Here is an 18,991-nt window from a genome sequence, read left to right as displayed (position 1 = left end):
AATAATTATTTTACTTGACTGAAATAAATAAATAAATAAATAAATAAACAAATTATCTCTCTTGCTATATCAAGCTTTGTACACAGGGTTATTATATCCAGGGTTATTATAAAGAGTCCTAGATCAATTACATCCAAACTATTTTCTCTAGCTAGTTTATTATTTTTAGTTCTGGATTATCATCATATAACAATACAGGGTTATTATATTGCTGCTGTGTGGATTCAAATATAGTCACAATATTGTATACCTTGAATAAGTTTTCCATTTGCAAACAATTAAATGAGTAATATTTCTAGTGGAATTTATGAAAACATACAAAATAATTGCTCAACCATTGGTAGAATTTGAGCAATGAACGAATGTAAAATGAATGAAGGGTTCTGTTGTTTATATGGAGAAGCCATTTAGGAGGTTTACTAGGTCTCTACTACTGAAGAGAAAGTTTGGAAGATGATGTTAGTGGCGCAAAGGATGGGATTGATAAGGTAAATAACAATGCCGAAGCTGTTGCAGTTGGTGGTAATAATAAGGAGCGTGCTAATGATAGTAGCAAGGATGTTGAAGTTGGTGATGATGTCAAGGAGGGATTTGAAGATGGTGCATTGGTTGCTGTTTCCAAGGCTAGTACTAAGAGATGCCCAACAAGTCTGAAGGAGCTTCTAGCCATGAGGATTCTTGAGGGTTTGGCAGTGAATTATGCTCGGAGAGTGTAAAGGTGTTGGTTGATTTTCCTTCTTATTGTGTAGGCTCTCTTCTTGAGATATGAGTATTGCTGTTGAAAATGCGAGTGTCTAAATTTGAGAAATTTGCAGGCTGGAGAAGCATATGTTCGCGGAGTGATGAATGGCGATGGGATTGTGTGCCATTGTGAAGATTGCCATGGTGTTGAGGTAAGTAAAATGAAGATGCACTTAGACGAGTTAATTCCCACTTAAAAACCACCAAGCCTCAACTCTAAATCACTTTAACCTATTTAATAAAGGCGAATTCTGCCGTGCCTTTATTTTTTTTTATTGAAATAAATTAAACAAAGAAAAACAAAACAAACAAAATAAGGAATTGTCTAAATAGAGGGACAGTCCCGTTTAAGACTACTCTTAAACTCCTCCCAAGGTGAAAGAAGCTCCACATGCGAAAGTTGTAACTTCATCGTCATCTTTGCCATAGTATCTGCCACCGTGTTTGCATCTCTCATAATCAAACGAAAGTCAACCCGCCAATTCCAATGCATGATATCTCTTATTTTGAGCACCAGTGGATCAATAAACCCAAAACCATCTTGAGTAACAAGATTAAATGCTTCCACACAATCCGTCTCACAAATAACATCTCGTTGACCCACATCCCAAGCTAACAGATATCCTCTCCAAATAGCAAACAATTCCCCTTGAAGAATACTATTACTCTCAATCATTCCCAAACACCCCTTTGCCAGCTTCCATTACAATCTCTAATAACACAAGCAAAACCAACACTATCACCCGAACCAAAATAATTAGCATCACAATTAATCTTAAAAGTACCAATAGATGGGGGATTCCAAAAACCATTTAGAGTAGAGGGAGGAGACATATGTTGTAATTCAAAAATATTCCTAAACTCCTTTTCTGAAGTTAATGCCAGACAAATCACTTTTTTCGGAGGCCAAGTTTCATGGGGATTAAAGATGTCATTATTTCTTGCTCGCCATATCCACCAAAGTCCCGAAAAGAACTTGAACGGATGCTCTATGCTATGATATAAGAACCAGTTCTTCAAATCCAAAGGATGACAAGAAATATCCAACCTATGCCAGACAAGCTAAGCTTTTGGACAATCCCGAATACAATGTAAAACCGATTCCTGGCTAGAAAGACATCTTGGACACCTATCCGATGACGACATCCCTCTTCTAAAGCGAAAACTTGCAGTAGGAAGAGCCTCCTTAAGACACAACCAAGCCAAAAACTTATGCTTTTCCGGAACAAGCTGACGCCAAAGCCAAAGCCAATTCTCTTGCTCCTCCCAACCAAACAGCTGCTTACACAACCACAAGTAACAATTGCGTGAGTCATAGACTTTGGCAGCAGACCCACTCCAATACCAACCCACTTCCGGACCTGCTTGTTCATCTGGATTGTAAGAGAGAATATTATCTTTCAATTTTTGAGATAAAGGAGAATAAAGAGTATCCAAATGCCACCTACTAACCGACCAAATATCCTGTATCCGGAGATTCGAATCAGAAATGTGAACATAATCCATCTCATTAGATAACTGTCCTTCTCTCCTCCAGCTAGAAAACCAAAAATTCTGGTTCAAATCTCCAATACACCAAGCAAACCCATCCTTCAACACTTCCCAAGCCTTGCAAAGACACCTCTAAATGGGAGAGTCCTTGTTCTTAGGATAACTAAAACAGTCATATAGAGATGATCGGTATTTGGCATCTAACAATTGGACCCATAGCTTGTTTGGCTGTTGGAAAAAAAGTCCAAACTAGCTTCCCAAAAAAAGCAATATTTACACAATAAGGATGTCTAATCCCCAAACCTCCATATTTTTTTGGAGTAACCAATACCTTCCAACTAACAAGATTCAATCCTCTTCCATCAACTTGTCCTTTCCAAAGAAAATTCCTCATCATAGACTCCAATTTACTAATGATTCCTTTGGGAAAAATAGAGACCTGCATCTGGTACGTGGGAATAGCAGCAGCAACAGAATTAACCAAGCAGAGTCTACCAGCCCGATTGAGTAAACTTCCTTTCCAGCTTGCTAGCCTACTCCGAATCTTATCCAGGACACCATTGAAAGCTGAACGAGTCACCCTATAACGGCTAAGGGTAACTCCAAGATACTTGCCCAAGTCCTGGACAAATCTGATAGAGGATACCCTAGTAAAAACCTCTTTCCTTGTTGCAGAGACATTCTTGGAGCAAAGTGCTTTAGACTTCTCGACATTAATCTTCATCCCAGATGCTTTGCAAAAAGTCTCTAAAACTAACATCACATTTTGCACTTGTCTCTTTGTAACTTTACAGAACAGAAGCAAGTCATCTGCAAACAATAAGTGGGATATTCTTGGTCCCCCTCTAGAAATAGCAACCGGCTCCCACAAGCCCAAATCAACCTGATGACTAATAAAGCATGCCAATCGCTCCATACACAACACAAAAAGATAGGGTGACATAGGGTCTCCTTGTCTAAGACCTCGGCTAGGAGTAAAGCCATTTAGACGACTCCCATTCCAAAGAATAGATAAGGAAGAAGCAGTGACACAATTCATAATCAAATTAAGTGTAGGAATAGGAAAACCAAAGCTTTTAAGGGTATGAGCTAAAAATCTCCAGTCAACTCTGTCATAAGCTTTCTTCAGATCAATCTTAAAGGCCAGTGTGCCTTTCTTTGATTTAGTCTTCTTCATAAAGTTGAGGACTTCTTGAGCAATAATGATGTTGTCAGGAGTTCCTCGTCCCGGAATAAATCCTCCTTTAAGAGGGCCAACAATCTCCGCAAGATGAGGACGAAGCCTATTAACAAGGACCTTCGTGATGATCTTGTAAACTACATTGCAGAGACTAATCGGCCTGAAATCTTTCATAGATACCGGTGATTCAACCTTTGGAATGAGAACAAGTAAAGTCTCCAACATTCTCGGATCAAGAGGAACACCAGAGAATGCCTGCTTAACCATCTTCCAAACATCAAGACCAATGATCTCCCAATATTCTTTGAAGAAGAAAGCTTGAAACCAATCAAGACCCGGAGCTTTAAAAGAGTTCATGTGAAAAACAGCTGCTTTGACTTCCTCCATAGTAACTGGTGCCGTAAGGTTATTGCAAGCTTCCTCATTCAGAGAAGGAAGATGCACATCACCAAGGCAACCCAAATCAACATTATCTAAATGACAGAATAATCTTTTATAGAAAGACTCTGCTTCTTGACTCAGAACTTTTGGATCAGTTTCCCACACTCCATCATTGAGAAAAAGGCCATGAATCTTATTATGCTTCCTTCGTGCAAGAGTTTGAATATGAAAGAATATTGTATTCCTATCCACGAACCTTACCCACTGCTCTCTGGACTTTTGGAACCATATGAGCTCTTCTTGCACTAGAGTATTATTATAATTCCCGTGCCTTTAATTTGTTGCCGAAATTGCCAAAAAGTAACAAATAGGTCCCAGTAATTAATTCAGTGGGTTAACGGAGTGGCATCGTTAATAGTGTAGCAGGTTATTATTATTTTTGAATTTAAAAGTGGTAACTCCACTAAGGACTAGGATAGATGATATATAGTATATATAATAATTTTTCATCTCATTCCTTCACATCTTTACAAAATAAGTTCCTTAATAATTAAAAAATTATTGAAGGGTATCTTAGAAAAAAAATAATTCAATCATTAATTTTTTTTTAAAAATATGTTAATAAAATACAATTTAATCAATAGAAAGACAATTTGTTAAAGAGTATTTTGGTAGACAAAATTGTATTACAACAAAAAAATTTTGTTAAAGAATATTTTTGTAAAAAAAATTATTTTTTCTCGAAAAATGGATAAAGTTAATGGTAGTTAACATAAAAAATTTTAAATGGATTAACGAGGAGGTTTTTTAAAAATTATAAGGAAAGAAAATGCATATTTTATAAATAAAGGGGAGGAGAGTGTCATTTGAATATCTCTTAGAGAAGGAGAATGAAATTTTCGCTAAAATGTATTATTAACAAGAACGACAATAATAATAAAATTTATTATAGTGGTTTTTTTATTATTTTATAATAAAACTTATTGAAAGTTTGTTAAGGATGAAAATTAATTTTAAATATTATTTTTAGTAAATAAAAATTTATTGAAAATTAAAGTGTTGAATTTAAATATTTTTAAACATGTATTTGACAATTAAAAATTAATTAGTATTGTGAAGAAGGTGTTGTAAAAATGTGAGACTTTAAAATAGCATTTGAAAAAGAGATTGAAACTTAGAGACAGAAATTTAATTAAGTGTATGTGTTGTGTTTGGTGTAGGATGTACATGACTGAATTATATCTCAATATTTTATTTGGTTCAAAATAAAAATAGAGATTGAAAATACATAAAATGACTAAGTTACCATAACTGTTTTAAATGAAAAAAATAAAAAACAAAGAACCCTAACTTAGGGGTGAGAAACAAGCAAAAATTCGTCGGGTCGGCTTGCAGGTAGGCTGAGTTAAAAATTTGAGACCGCTATACTAAAAAAATCCACCTAACCTACACCGCTTAATCCATGCGTTTTGGCGGGTTTTGGCCGGATGGAGTATGTTGACCCGGCGGACTTTTAGCTTTAAGGTGATACTTGAATTTAGGGTGTTATTTTTGTGCTTGTATTTGGAATGTTTGTTCATTTTACTTTAAGTTATAATTTGGACTATATTTGATTGGTTAGAGATTTGGATAATGCGGCATGGACCTGAGCGAGTTGCTGACTGCTTCTGTTTAACAGAGCTAGTAAGAACCAAGCGACAAAAACACTAACACACGAATTACGAGGTTATGGTGGTCCTGCAGACAGCGATAAGACCGGGGCTTTTATTAGGTTCTTTAATGGGTGTACAAATTCTTGTGTCTCTGTTTTTTAAAAGTATTAACAAAAATAAAATTTTGTGCCTTAAAATTTAAAATTTAATTCTAATTTTTGGCTACTAAACACGATACTAAATTTCAATTTTCTAAAGTCAAGTAACCACTTATAAATAATTTATTAGTGTTTCAAACTCTAATTCCATGTCTCAATTATTCTTATACTTTCAGTTAGCATGAAATTCTCATTTTTTGTATGTGTTTGTCCAAATTTTTATCTTTGAAATTTATTTAATGACTATGAATAAGAATTTAATATGATTGACAATAAAAAAATATATTTAAAAAAAAATGACGAACAATTTTTTGGAATAATTTTAATGTGGTCTTTTTGAATAATCTTTTGATGTTAATCATAATAAAAATTGCGTAATAATTATATAAATTATGTTAAGTAATTTATTTTATTTTGAAAATAACGTTTTTTATTTATAAAACAAAAAAAAACATTCTTTAAAATCAATTGATTATACAGCAATGTTAATGATAATAATGAAAAGTTTTGTCACTAATAATCAGTCTCCTGAAAATCAAATCGGACCGGTCAGTTCAACTGAGTTAAATGAAAAATGGTTACTTATCGGTCTAAGTAAGTCTATAAACTGTCTGACAAAAAACCGGTCGAACTAGCGATTAACCGACAAATCGGTAGAATCGTCCAGTTATTTAGAGGATTTTTGGTTCGAAAATACACCCTTTGAAACGTCGTCGTTTTGTCCATAAAAATTAAAAATAGAAAAGAAGAAAGGCTAAAGTGCTGAAGTCTGATCTGAACCCTATATCACCAATTCACACTTATATCTTCTCTCTTTTCTGAGAACCATTGCAGCCACCACCACCAATTCACACTTTGATTTTGATTTTGATTGATATGATCGTCATGTTGTTGTGTAAATGGAAGCAATTTGGGTCATGCTTTGGGAATATGGTTGTTTTTTCGTTATGAACTTTGATGATTAAAGTTATTTGTGAATTTTTAATATTAAATTATGGATAATGTATGATGAGAAATTGTAAAATTTTGAATTTTGTTAAGTTAGAAATGATTGAATTTATATATTCAAAATTATATATAGGTTTTTTAATAATTTTATTTAATATTTAACTAAACCGGTTGAACTCCGATCGAACCAGTAAATCATTGAATCAAGTGCTTATTAACCGGTCCAGTTCTCGTAACTTTGTTAATAACCAATATTTTAAAAATCGGACCAAACCGACCGGGCGAACCGGTTCAACGGGTAACGGACAAAGGGAACAGTCCGATCCAATATGTAAAACCGCTCAATTTAAAACCGCTCGAGAACCGCTAAACCGGCCGGTAACCGGTCGGTCAGACCGGACTGGAAGCCGGCCGGTTTACAAAAGACGTCGTTTCCTTTGTTGAATGAGAAAAGATTGCACGCGTTATCCACTTATCCCCCACTTCTCCAACTCCTGCTTGCAGCAAATGCCCTAGCCTCCACCAAAGAAAGCAAACCCTAGCAGCCTCCACCAATCGTCGTCGCCGTCTGTCGGAATGGGAGATTGTTGCCGCCGTCCGTCGCACTCAAGAACTACCGTCTTCGTGTTCTCGGGCCTCTCGCTGGATCCTCCGCGTCGTGTGCTTGCATCTCGCCTCTCTCCTCTGTGCTCGGCTGCTTGCGCCTCCCTCCGCCAGTGAGTGCTCGAGCTGTGCGCGTTGGTTGCTGCTCGTCGTCCGTGGTTGTCTCTGCTCGATTCTGCCTCCAAGTGTCACTGGAGTCTCGTCTCAGTCACTGGCATCTCGTGGTTCGCCTGTCTCGTCGCCGGCGGCAGAAGCAACTCGTGGGGTTGTCTCTTGCTTCGTCGCCTTCCGTGGGGTGGTCGCTCACTCGCCGTCGGACGTTGGTGAGTCCCTGCACCATCGCTTCGCTGTTCTCTCTTCTCCAGATTTCCCTTCTCCCTGTATTTTTGCATGTTGCTGAAAAAATTGCTAATCAATAAATTTGCTTGTTGCTGATCTAAATGTTGCTGTAAATCGGGATTTTACTAAGATTTGTTAAATTTGTTGCTGAATTTGTTGCTTCCTAGTCACAGAATCATAACAGAATGCTCAGTCAGTGCTTGGTTGATTGGCTTTGCTCACTGATTGTATTTGATGATAGATTTTAAATTGATAACTTTTAAATTTTAAATTTGCACTGCCCATGTTACTGATTCACTGTTCCTTCAGTGTTTTTTGTTGTTGTTAATCATTGTGATGAGCTTTGTTAAAATTGGGTTGAAAAATGTTAATCTTTCTTCATTTTTCATAGTTCTTAACTTCTGTTCTTATTAAAAAAATTGCAACTGGTGATCTTTTGATTTATTATATGCTTCATGTTTTTAATTTCACTCTGCTTCTAGGCTTTGAAATCAGTTTATGATAACTGTGATCCAGTTATTTAGTTGGATAACTGATGTAATTATTGAGTTTAAGGGATTGAGTTTTTCTGTTCTCGTTATTAGTAAGACATGGATAGTTTAGAATTTTCTATTTCTTTCCCTTACTCCTGAAGTTCGTTATTTCAAAAGATTCAGTGTTGGCTTCAAATTTCAAATGGGAATTAGGAGCTGGTGAAGATAACAACATCTTTCTGGAACTGATACAGACAAAAGTTGTCTCCGCTGCTTCTTGCACCTCCAGCACGCTATTCTCTGCCTTGCGCTACTTGAAGAAGAGGAAGGTTTTTCCCCACTGTTTAATTTAATAAATTAGTTTCAACAAATGTTTTGAGGATACAGTAGTTAGTTGACTAAAATAGAAAGAGAAATAACGTTGGTGATTTTGGGAATTTGCTTATTTATTTGTGGGTTTGAGAATACTAGTAATCTGGTATGAATGGCTTTTCATGTTTACATTGATAATATAAAGAAGAAATCAAAATGATTTAGCCTGATTCATTTAGTTCTTAAGCATAGTGTACTCCATAACTCCGGAACGAACAAATTTTTGTAGAACTTGCTAGGACCATGGAAGGATTTGCTGCAGACTTTGGACTTTATGGCAATTCAACATCTGGTTTTGCTTCATCGCGATGGGATTGGTCGTTTCTCTCCAACGCACACGTCAACAACAGTGCTCCTTTCACTCGATTGGATCCAAAGTAAGTAAGTCCATCTTTATGTGATTGGTGCGAACATGTGTATCCTTTGAACTATGATCCGTGGTTTACAATCTTCGTCATGCAAAACACAGAGATAAAAGTAAGACCATGGGATTGGAAGCTGAGTCAAAAGCAGTATCTCAAGATTGTGGGAAAGGTTGCAACAATTGCATGCCCATGCAAATCGAGATACAAGGACTAAAGGAAGAAATAAGCGACAAAGTCAAAAGATGGATGAGATGGCTGTACTACTAAGACAACTTGTGTTGAAGGCTGATGCAGACCCATCTGTTGATGTCAAGACTGTTGCATCAACAACCAAGTCAAGAAGACGATCCACTTCAAAACAAAAAGGCATGCGTAAGGATACACCTATTGATGTACCAGATTACAGCTCGGACCATTTGGCTTTTCGTCACTCAAGGCGTAAAAGGAAGACCTCATCAACTGGGACACCTAAACAAATTATCTCTGGGAAAAATGATAAGTTGACGGTAGTTTACTTATATCCCTTATGAAGTTAGAGACTTGCTTTCATTTTGTCAATGTACATCCTTTTGGAACCGTAATTTCTTCTTAAAATGTTTGTGTCCCAACAGAGGACTTTGTTCTCGGACAAAGATGAGGCCAAAGACCAAAAAGAAAGGACACCACAAACTAACAAAATTGGTCCATCAAGACCTGCAACACATATTGGTGAAAGACCTTATGTCGATCTAACTGTGCAGGGATTTGACCCAAACCAAGCAGAAGTAGGTGACAAAATTCCAAAGGTACGTATGTTCATGGAACGATGGTACAACTATAACTTGGAGGAATTTTTGTTGTCTCAGTAGAAATCTCAAGTAATGTCAAATTGAGCATTATTTTAAATGAAGTTGTGATTTATGCCACAGAGCATTATTTCAAATTTAGTGGCGCAAAGGATGGGAATGATAAGGTAAATAACAATGCCGAAGTTGTTGAAGTTGGTGGTAATAATAAGAAGCGTGCTAATGATAGTGGCAAGGATGTTGAAGTTGGTGATGATGTCAAGGAGGCATTTGAAGATGGTGCATTGGTTGCTGTTTCTAATGCTAGTACTAAGAGGTGCCCAACAAGTCTGAAGGAGCTTCTAGCCATGAGGATTCTTGAGGGTTTGGCAGTGAATTATGCTCAGAGTGTGAAGGCATTGACTGATTTTCCTTCTTATTGTGTAAGCTCTCTTCTTGAGATAAGAGTATCGCTGTTGAAAATGCGAGTGTCTAAATTTGAGAAATTTGCAGGCTGGAGAAGCAGAGCTTTGGGAAGTGATTAATGGCTATGGGATTGTGTGCCATTGTGAAGATTGCCATGGTGTTGAGGTAAGTAAAATGAAGATGCATTTAGACGAGTTAATTTCCACTTAAAAACCACCAGCCTCAACTCCAAATCACTTCCCTGATTTAACATGTTAGTTGGAAGGTAGTTATACCTGAGCTACTATATAAGGCTTTAGTTGAAATAGATTGTTTTATTTTTTTACTGTGATGCCAATTTTCTTTTTCAGGTAGTCATCATTGTTGTTGTGATGATAATCATAACAATTCTTTTTAATGGTTATTACAAATAGTCAATCAGTTGATTTTATTTCATGTGACGGACTGTTTATGATTAGCCATATACATGGTTTTATGATTGGTTCTGGTTTCTGATGCTCAATTATTAAGGTGGGGAGAAAGAAAATTACCTTTGGCATTCTAAGTACGTCTTTGATTCCCCACTTTGGCTGAAAGCCAATCCCCAAAACTCTGATGCTCACTTCCTCAGCAACAATGAACTAATACAGAGCAGATTTAAATGCACAGCAGAGGGAGAAGGAGAAGAGAGTAGACGCACTGCCTAGTGCTTACCTGCAACTGATGCCGCCACAACAGCAACGTACAGGAGAGAAGACAGCCACAGTGTCACCAAGCCACCCACACAGGTTACTTTGGTGATAGCGAGAGGGGAAGGATAGTCTAGAGACGGAGAGAGTGAGAGATAGCACCTAGGTTCTCCCTTCCCTGTATAACTCCAAAAAAAAAATATATGGCTTAGTACCCAACACACAAATGTACAATACTAAAGTATAATAATAAATTGTTTGACAATAAAGAAATACAAATTTTGACCGACCCCACCTGAATGTGGAAGAATCATTCAATGCAATTCATACTTCATCACCACATCTTTCTTCTAGTTTCAACATTCATCACCACTTCCTTCTTCTAATCACTTCTTTCACCTCCTTTTGTTTCATTAATGGAGTTGTCTTCATCTCCTAATCCTTCCCCTTCTAAGAATGCTTTTTCTAGGAAATTCAGTAAGGTTACATTTCTTACCTCTTCTATTTTATCCGTTCACACTTCAATTCACGTTACCACCACTACCACCAAAAATAGTTTTTCAATGCCAATAATTTGTGATTCTGATGCATGCAAGACTTTTAAGAATAATTCTTTATCGTAACTGGAGAGCTATGCAAGCAGCATCACAAAAACTAATAAAACCAAATCCACTGGCAGCAAATGCCTTCACTAAACTGGTAAACGAAGGACATGTTCTTGCAAGGTTCAGGGTGGGACATGATTTTGAATTTGATATTGCAAATTGCAGGTTCCAACAAGAATATTAAAGAGGCATATTTACGTAAGGCTTTCTTGTGAGTGACAAAGTTTGGATTAAAACAATTAAAACAATAAGAGAAATCATCTTTGGCCGTAACTTGGATTGTACATCCTTACGCAAGGTGAAAGTTAGAGGAATAATTGCAGGTCCCTTCTCCTTCGTCAAACAGCTTGGCATAGAAAGATTTTCGCATTGCATTCCTTCCTTAGGGAAAATAGTTATTAAGATTTGGTTTGGTTTGAAATTTCCTGGCACGTTTCACCTTGGTATCACGGCATCATCTATTTTATTACATTAATGTTAAGCCTATTACCGTGGGGAATACTATACTAGATATGCCAAAGAGAACTTTTGAATTGAAACCTAACGATAAAAAGGATTTTATTGTAAACACTGGAACTAAGTTCACATGGTTCGTATCCCGGGTTATGACCTCCTGGTAAAAGAGAGTTATGTGAACATATGATGGAATTTACCTTAAAGCTTTTCTGAATTATTGTGCTATGCGAAGTCCAAAGATGCAATAAGGAAAACTCCTACGATGAAATTTCAATTTCACTTTTCTCCAAATGTTATTGTGCATTTAGAATCTGATCAAGATTTTCATATGGCAGGATTTTGATGTGTTTACCTTTCACTTTCACCAAGACAACTGAGGAAGACGGTACTTCAATGTTTGGTGATATCCAAATGACAAATTATGAGGTGGGATATAGCGTTCTCAAGGAAATTTTTTTCAAGGCTAAAGAATGCCCAGTGTAAGCATACAAGATTGATTAGAAATAGCAATTAGCTGTGGTAATTTAATCAGCTGACTACCACACATCTGATTGCTATTTCTAACCGTCTTGTATGCTACACTGAGCATTCTTTAGCTTTAAAGTAAATTTATTTGAGAACGTGGTATGCCACTTCATAGTTTGTTATTTGGATATTACCAAAGATTGAAGTACTATCTTTAGTTATCTTCATGAAAGCTAAACACATCCAAATTTTTCTGTATGAAAATTCTATCCGAGTCTAAATGCACGACATTTGGAGAAAAGTGAAATTTCAAAGTAGGAATCTTCCTTATTGTATCTTTGGACAAAAGTGAAATTTCAAAGTAGGAATCTTCATTATTGTATCTTTGGACATTGCTTAGCACAATAATTCAGAATCAAGTTTTAAGGCAAATTCCATCATATGTTCACGCACTTCTTTGAATGGAGGTCATAGGCAGGCCATATCAACCATGTGAATTTAGTGACAGTGTTTACAATAAAATTCTTTTTACGTTTAGGTTTTAATTCAAAAGTTCTCTTAAGCATATGTAGTATAGTATTCTCCACGGTAATACGCTTAACATTAATGTAATAAAATGGATGATGCCGTGAAACGTGTTAGGGAACTCTGTTCTATGCAAACCAAATCTTAAGATACTTGTTTTTCCTATGGAATTCCAAAATCTTTCTATACCAAGCTGTTTGACGAAAGAGAAGGGACCTGGTTCAGTCCAATTGTACAATCCAATAGTTATAGCCAAAGATAATTTTGCCTAGTTCCAGGAGAGTATCCGTGCCTATTGTTTTAATCCAAATTTTGTTACTAAAAAAGATTTCTGTAAATGTACCCGCAAATATATTCTTGTTGGAACCTGCAATGGACACTTTCAAGTATGCATAATTTGCAATCAATACCTAGGCGGTTACATTGTGGATCATTACAATAAGGAACTTCTATTTTTGCAAGTTAGAAGCTTTTGTGGGGATTTATTGAGTCCCCACACTATATCACTTCCAGTGTCCACTAAAGCTTCTATCTCAGCAAATTCAAAATCATGCCCTACGGTAAATCTTGTAAGAACGTCTCCTTCGTTTATCAGTTTAGTTATGGCACGGGTGGATTTAGATTTATTGCTCCTGTGCTGTTGATTGCATAGCTCTCCTGTTGTGACAGCGATAAAAGAATGATTCTTAGAAGTCTTGCATGCATCGCAATTAGAAATTATTGGCATTGAAAAGCCATTTTTGGTGGTGGTGGTGGTGGTGGTGGTGGTGGTGGTGATGGTAACAAAAGAGGTGAGAAATATAACCTTGTTAAATTTCAAAGAAAAAATATTATTGGGAGGAGAAGGATTAGGAGATGAAAGAAGTGATTAGGAGGAGGAAGTGGCGATTACGGTTGAAACTAGAAGAAAGAGGTGGTGATGAAGTGTGAATTGCATTGAGTGATTCTTTCACTTTAAGGTGAGATAAGTCGAAATGTGTATTTCTTTATTGTCAAGTAATTTATTATTATACTTTAGTGGGAGAACCTAGGTGCTATCTCTCATCTCGACTATCCTTCTCTCGCTCTCACCGAAGTAACCTGCGTGGTGGCTTGGTGACGCTGCGGCTGTCTTCTCCTCTCCTGTACGTTACTTTCTGCATTTTCAGGCCTCCCATTTAGCTACTATGATTTCCTTAAGGTATGTTTTTCATTTGTCTAGATATGTCAAGAATTATCTACTCTTGTAACTAGTTAAGTTATGGCTATTATCCCTTCAAAAGAAAGAAGAGAAGAAGAAAAAAAATACAAAGGTAACTGATATGATGTTTCCTATAAATGGAACTGGTACTTTAATTTGCATTAAATAGAAATTAGAAAGAGTGGTTATATGATAAATGGCCTGACTTATTCCTTGCTAAATATATTTTGTTCGTAATTATCTTTGTGAAGTGTTAATTTATGATCCATTTCTTTGAATCAGGTTGTACTTATCATTTATCCATTCCTTTGGCTCAAACTTTATCTGCATTTGTTCAAGCAGCGACGTTCAAAACTCTTTAAGTGCCAAGATAAGAAAAGAGCGTGAGGAGCCATTGATCTTGGTTGTTATTGACATCTTGTTGAACTTCTGAATTTGTATTATTACTTCCATATACTGATATACACACATAGTTTAGTTTCAATCAAGCTGAGATAATAACTTTCTTTAATGGGGCCGCTGCAGACACTGATTTGTATTTGCATATACGAATCTTTTCTGACTTACTGACATTGTAATTATGCTAGCTAATGCAGTTCTTGCATGCTAGAGGATGTGTAGTTCTGTAAACTCTGCTGATTTCTACCTTTTGTGGATTCATATTGAGTTATTGACCTATTCAATAAAATAGCTTAGAAAGTTAGCTTGTTCAAACTAGTTCACTCCTTTGGAAGAATGTGTATGTTGTTGCTTGTTAAACTACAGATTTTAGTGTCAAGATTAATGGTTTTTATCCAATGATTTTAGTATCAAGATTAATGGTTTTTCTCTTTAAGTTGATCATATGTAAATAGTGTAGAGTTTAACTAAAATGATATTTTCTTACAGAACATTGCAAAGTAGTAAACAGGAATCAACATGTTGAGAAAAAGGAAATATTACAAGGTACAAACAAAAACAACAGAGATCAAACATCCATATATGGGAAGCCAAACAAGCCATCCACCACACTTTTTAAAAAATAAACTCAAGTGTGTGGTTTTACTGTTTTACCCTTCATCAGGAGTTCAGGTCTTTCAATAATCTGTGGTTGGAAGCTGCTCATGAGTGTTTTGGTTGATGAAGAAAAGCTCATAGACAAGTGCAGCAATTCCTGCACCAATAAATGGGCCAACCCAATAGACCCAATGGTTGGCCCAGGTCCAGCTAACAACAGCAGGCCCAAATAACACTGCTGTGTCAAAACTTTATTTTTTTTTTTATATGATAGTTAAATGATTGACGGAAACAGTTTATTTTATCATAACTATTTTCAAGTAACGAAGCATAATCATTGAGTTTAGTTATCCAATAACCAATGCACTTTTTATGAAATAATTTAGTTATCTTCATACCAATCCACCAGTGGCGAATTTAAGGAGCAAGCAAGCAACAATGGAGCCAAGCAACTGAGCAATCCAGTACAAAATGCTTCTAAGGAGGGTAATGTGGCCACCGACAAAGGCGCCAAATGTGACGGCAGGGTTGACATGGCCACCGGAGATGTTAGCACCGACGGAAACCGCCACGAAAAGTGCAAAGGCATGGGACAGAGAAGCCGCCACTACACCAGCTGGTGTTGCTGCGCCATTGTTCGTTAGCTTGTCTGTCAAAACCAAACATCCACCCATTAAATTAGTATCAGAATTGTTAAAAACTCAGGTGCCGTCAACTTCAGTTGAAAACTGTTAAATAATTTGATTGATTTAACTAAATTTTTATCTAATAGTTCTTAATTATTAGTTTTATGTGAAGTTGATAGTACTTGAGTTTTCACCATCAAAATTATTATAATTAAACATTTAGAATTTGATATTTTTCTAATAATTAAAAAAATTAAATTAAAATTATAAAAACACTTGTAATATTATGTATGTGAAAGATTGTTAGAGCTTACTATAAGCCATGCCAGAGCCTTCCCCAGCAAAGACAAAGATAAGCATGGAGATGAACTCTGCAAGTGCAGCCTTAAGTGCATCAGCTTGGCTGAACTCTGAAGCATTTCCAATGGCGATTCTAGAAATCGGCATTTTTTTTTATTTAATTAACGAATGTTACCTTAGGTTGCTAATAAGCTTCTTGATGTGTGATATTGCTCCTATACTAGTTGTATATATAGCACTTAGAATTTGAATATTTGGTGTATGTAACGTTGTTGCAGTTGTAGAGCAAAAAGGCACGGGGAAAAAATGGTTGAAAAGAAAAATGTCGGGGCCTCCGGTTTGTTCTGGTGATGCAACGTGGACGGTGTGATGTGATGCTATGGAGGCTGGATCACCGACCGATGACTGACTCGTGATTAGTGGGGCCTTTCATTACCATTTGGACCCAAATTTATGGATTTGGATCCTCTAAAGTTTGAATTTCACTTTAGAGAGTAAAGTGTGATCTCTCACCATTGATTTCATAGGTGGGACCAATAATAAATATGAAAGAGAAACTATTCAAGGGGAGAAGATCACACTTTACTCTCTAAAGTGAAATTCAAACTTTAGAGGATCCAAATCCCAAATTTATATATTCACTAATAAGGTGACAAGTTTATTTGTCACTTTATTCTATATTGATTTACTTTGTTTTGCAATATAATTTTGTAAAGATTTTGCAAAAATCAATTCTTAAAATATTACTTTCTACGTACAAAATTTATTTTATTAACTACGATTTTGGTCCTAAGGTATAGGTCGAAAAAATTTTTTATCCCTAACCTTTTTTTGTATATAAAATTATCCCTAAGGTTTAAAACTAAGTTTTAAAATCATTCTTTTTACTTAAATATTAAAATTTTAGACCAAATTATCCATACAAAAAAATTATAAAATAAAAAAAAAAGAAAGAGAGTGTTTCTACTCATGTGAACAGAAAAAGGAAGAAGAAGGAGGAAAAAGTGAAAAAGAAGAAAAAGAAGTTGTCCACGATCCCCTCTTTCTCCGCTTTCGCCGCCACCTTTGTACGATTTTGGTCCATAAGATAAGGATAATTTTAAAACCAGGTTAAACTTTAAGGATGATTTTGTATGTAAAAAAAATTAAAGACAAAAAAAAAATTTCGATATATATTTTAGGGATTAAAATCGTACTTAACCCTTATTTTTTCTATTATATATGATGTATAATAATTGTCATTTTCATTGTGTTTGGAAGGGACAAACAAATTCACGATGATAACTATGTTACATTAGTTACATGTAATTTTTGTTATAAATTTTGTTACCTCGTTCTTGTACTAAATAGCAACAACTTTTTTTTTTTTCTGTCTAAGATTAGACTTAGCCTAATTAAGCATTATGTCACTACTCACTATAGTATTAGCTAAAGTGAGTTGTTAGATAAAATTGAAAAATAAGTAGGTAGCTTTGGGAGAAGGTGGAACATAGTGGGTTGGATTTATTTGAATGTATAAGCATATAAATATAAAATCATGCATAAAGCTAGTTACGACTGCTAATTTTACATTAAAATAATAATACCTAAGTTTATGGATTGAATCTGAACCACTAATATAGCTACCAAGTACTATTTAAATGTGTGTCCTCAAATATGATGGATCCACAAGTATTTTTCAAATTTTTAAAAATAATTGTCCTATTATATACCCCCTGGTTCCTAGCCCTACAAAAATGTCTTAATATTTAAACTTATCGGCTTCATTAATTTAATTATGGACGGCTTAAAGGGGGGAATAATCTAAACCAAGTTGACATCTCTTTTGGTGTGATAACTGATAACAGAGAAACAATGCAAAATAGCGAATTTAGAAATAACGGGATTTTGGAATTTGATAGTGATGTTGTATGTGCTGTGACTTGTGAATTGTGATGATAGGAGTGTATTGGTAGTATTTGATTATTTGCATGGATTTGAAAGTGATGAATCTAGAGAACTTTATAACAAGAATTCATCACCTTTTTTTTTTGGGTGTTATAAAATTTATTAGTGCAAAGTGAACTTATGACTATACTATTTTTCTCGAAGGAGGTTCTGAGAAGAAAAATAAAAGAATAGAGTTCAATACATTTTCTTTTTTTTTTGGACATAATTTTCTTTTTTCTTTAAGGGTCGAAATTTCAGTACTTCAGAAGCAAAAACTTCAGCAGGTCCCATCATTGCAATGTTGATCCAGTCCATGTTTAAATGGGCCTAAAATTGGAGGCTTTAGTTGTTATAGGGGAGTCTGAAATATGGGCCTACTCAATCAAATCTCCGTTTTATGGGCCAAATATAAGCCCTAAAATTTCAACCCAACTTAGTGTTAACCAGAAATAAATTCAAATTCGCGACAAATTAGTTTTTAATTTATCGAATTAGGAGGTATAAAAATAAAAAATTCCGGCGGTGAGCTAATAGCCTAACATGCATTATTTTTCAGTCCCAAAAAAATAAATTAATTTAAAGAGAACATATTTATTTTTGGCATAGTGATTTAATGTTAATTTCAATATTTACCTGAGGAACAAGTATTAGAAATCCAGAATCCTTGGCATATATATACATGATGAAGTCATGAACAAACTTGAAAGTAAAGCATAATTATTAGTAAGCATATATGTGTTGGCAAAAAGTGTATATTCAAACGCTGAGCGACATGATTTACACTTTGTACTTGCATTCTAACTCTCTCCATCATTTTTGTACCTTCGGATTTCTTCTTCTTTGTGAAATAATTTCATTTTCACCTATTCACAACCTTGCCAAATTTTCATTGTAATTAAAAAAAAAAAAAAGTCATGCATCTTGGAAGTAATTATAATTATTATTGGAGCGTTACACTTTTAGACTACGATCCCTTTACATTAGTTGTTGATTCTTGAGATTCCAATCAACAAGAAACAAAAACACAAGAATAAGGCAATTGCATGTGATGTTATAGTTTGGCTACAATACTCTTTTATATTCTCAAGGAAGCATCTAACTAAAATCATTGCAAATTGAAATTACTTTGAACATTATTTGACCTAAGTTACTATTTATCTAAAAAGGAAGGATTAAAAGTTTTGAGTAGATTCGTTTTGTTTTCATGTGGGGCATCACACATTCACACATACCTAATAAACACCAACTCATTCACCAGCTTGTCTCCCTTTCTGCAATAGACAGGAGCCTTTGTGCCTTTAATTTCCTTCAACAATATGTGTATATAATCATTATACTTTTGTTCTAA

General features: G+C 35.3%; 2 protein-coding genes and 1 long non-coding RNA gene across 9 annotated transcripts in view; 2 read left to right on the top strand and 1 right to left on the bottom strand.

Moving 5' to 3' along the window:
• Positions 1-14,814, top strand: part of LOC107629135 (very-long-chain (3R)-3-hydroxyacyl-CoA dehydratase 2) — a 30,748-nt gene extending 15,934 nt beyond the window's left edge. The window contains exon 10 of the mRNA XM_021117822.1: positions 14,075-14,814. Coding sequence (XP_020973481.1) covers positions 14,075-14,179 — 105 coding nt within the window. The 3' untranslated portion in view covers positions 14,180-14,814. The remainder of the gene's footprint in view (positions 1-14,074) is intronic.
• Positions 1-16,020, bottom strand: part of LOC107629136 (aquaporin TIP1-1) — a gene marked incomplete in the record, with an annotated part of 28,688 nt that extends 12,668 nt beyond the window's left edge. The window contains 2 exon segments of the mRNA XM_016331841.2: positions 15,187-15,437; positions 15,729-16,020. Coding sequence (XP_016187327.1) covers positions 15,187-15,437; positions 15,729-15,861 — 384 coding nt within the window.
• Positions 7,026-10,914, top strand: LOC107629138. 7 transcript variants are annotated; one of them, XR_002358723.1, is made up of 7 exons: positions 7,026-7,477; positions 8,144-8,715; positions 8,808-9,209; positions 9,315-9,488; positions 9,612-9,910; positions 9,981-10,058; positions 10,545-10,914. It is a non-coding gene; the product is annotated as an uncharacterized LOC107629138 (long non-coding RNA). The 7 variants fall into 7 exon arrangements; XR_001617916.2 differs by having other exon boundaries at positions 10,542-10,914; XR_001617915.2 differs by having other exon boundaries at positions 10,528-10,914.

The sequence above is a fragment of the Arachis ipaensis genome, chromosome B03 (assembly GCF_000816755.2).
Source record: "Arachis ipaensis cultivar K30076 chromosome B03, Araip1.1, whole genome shotgun sequence".
Taxonomy (NCBI): Eukaryota; Viridiplantae; Streptophyta; class Magnoliopsida; order Fabales; family Fabaceae; genus Arachis; species Arachis ipaensis.
This window is presented reverse-complemented; position numbering and strand designations above follow the sequence as displayed.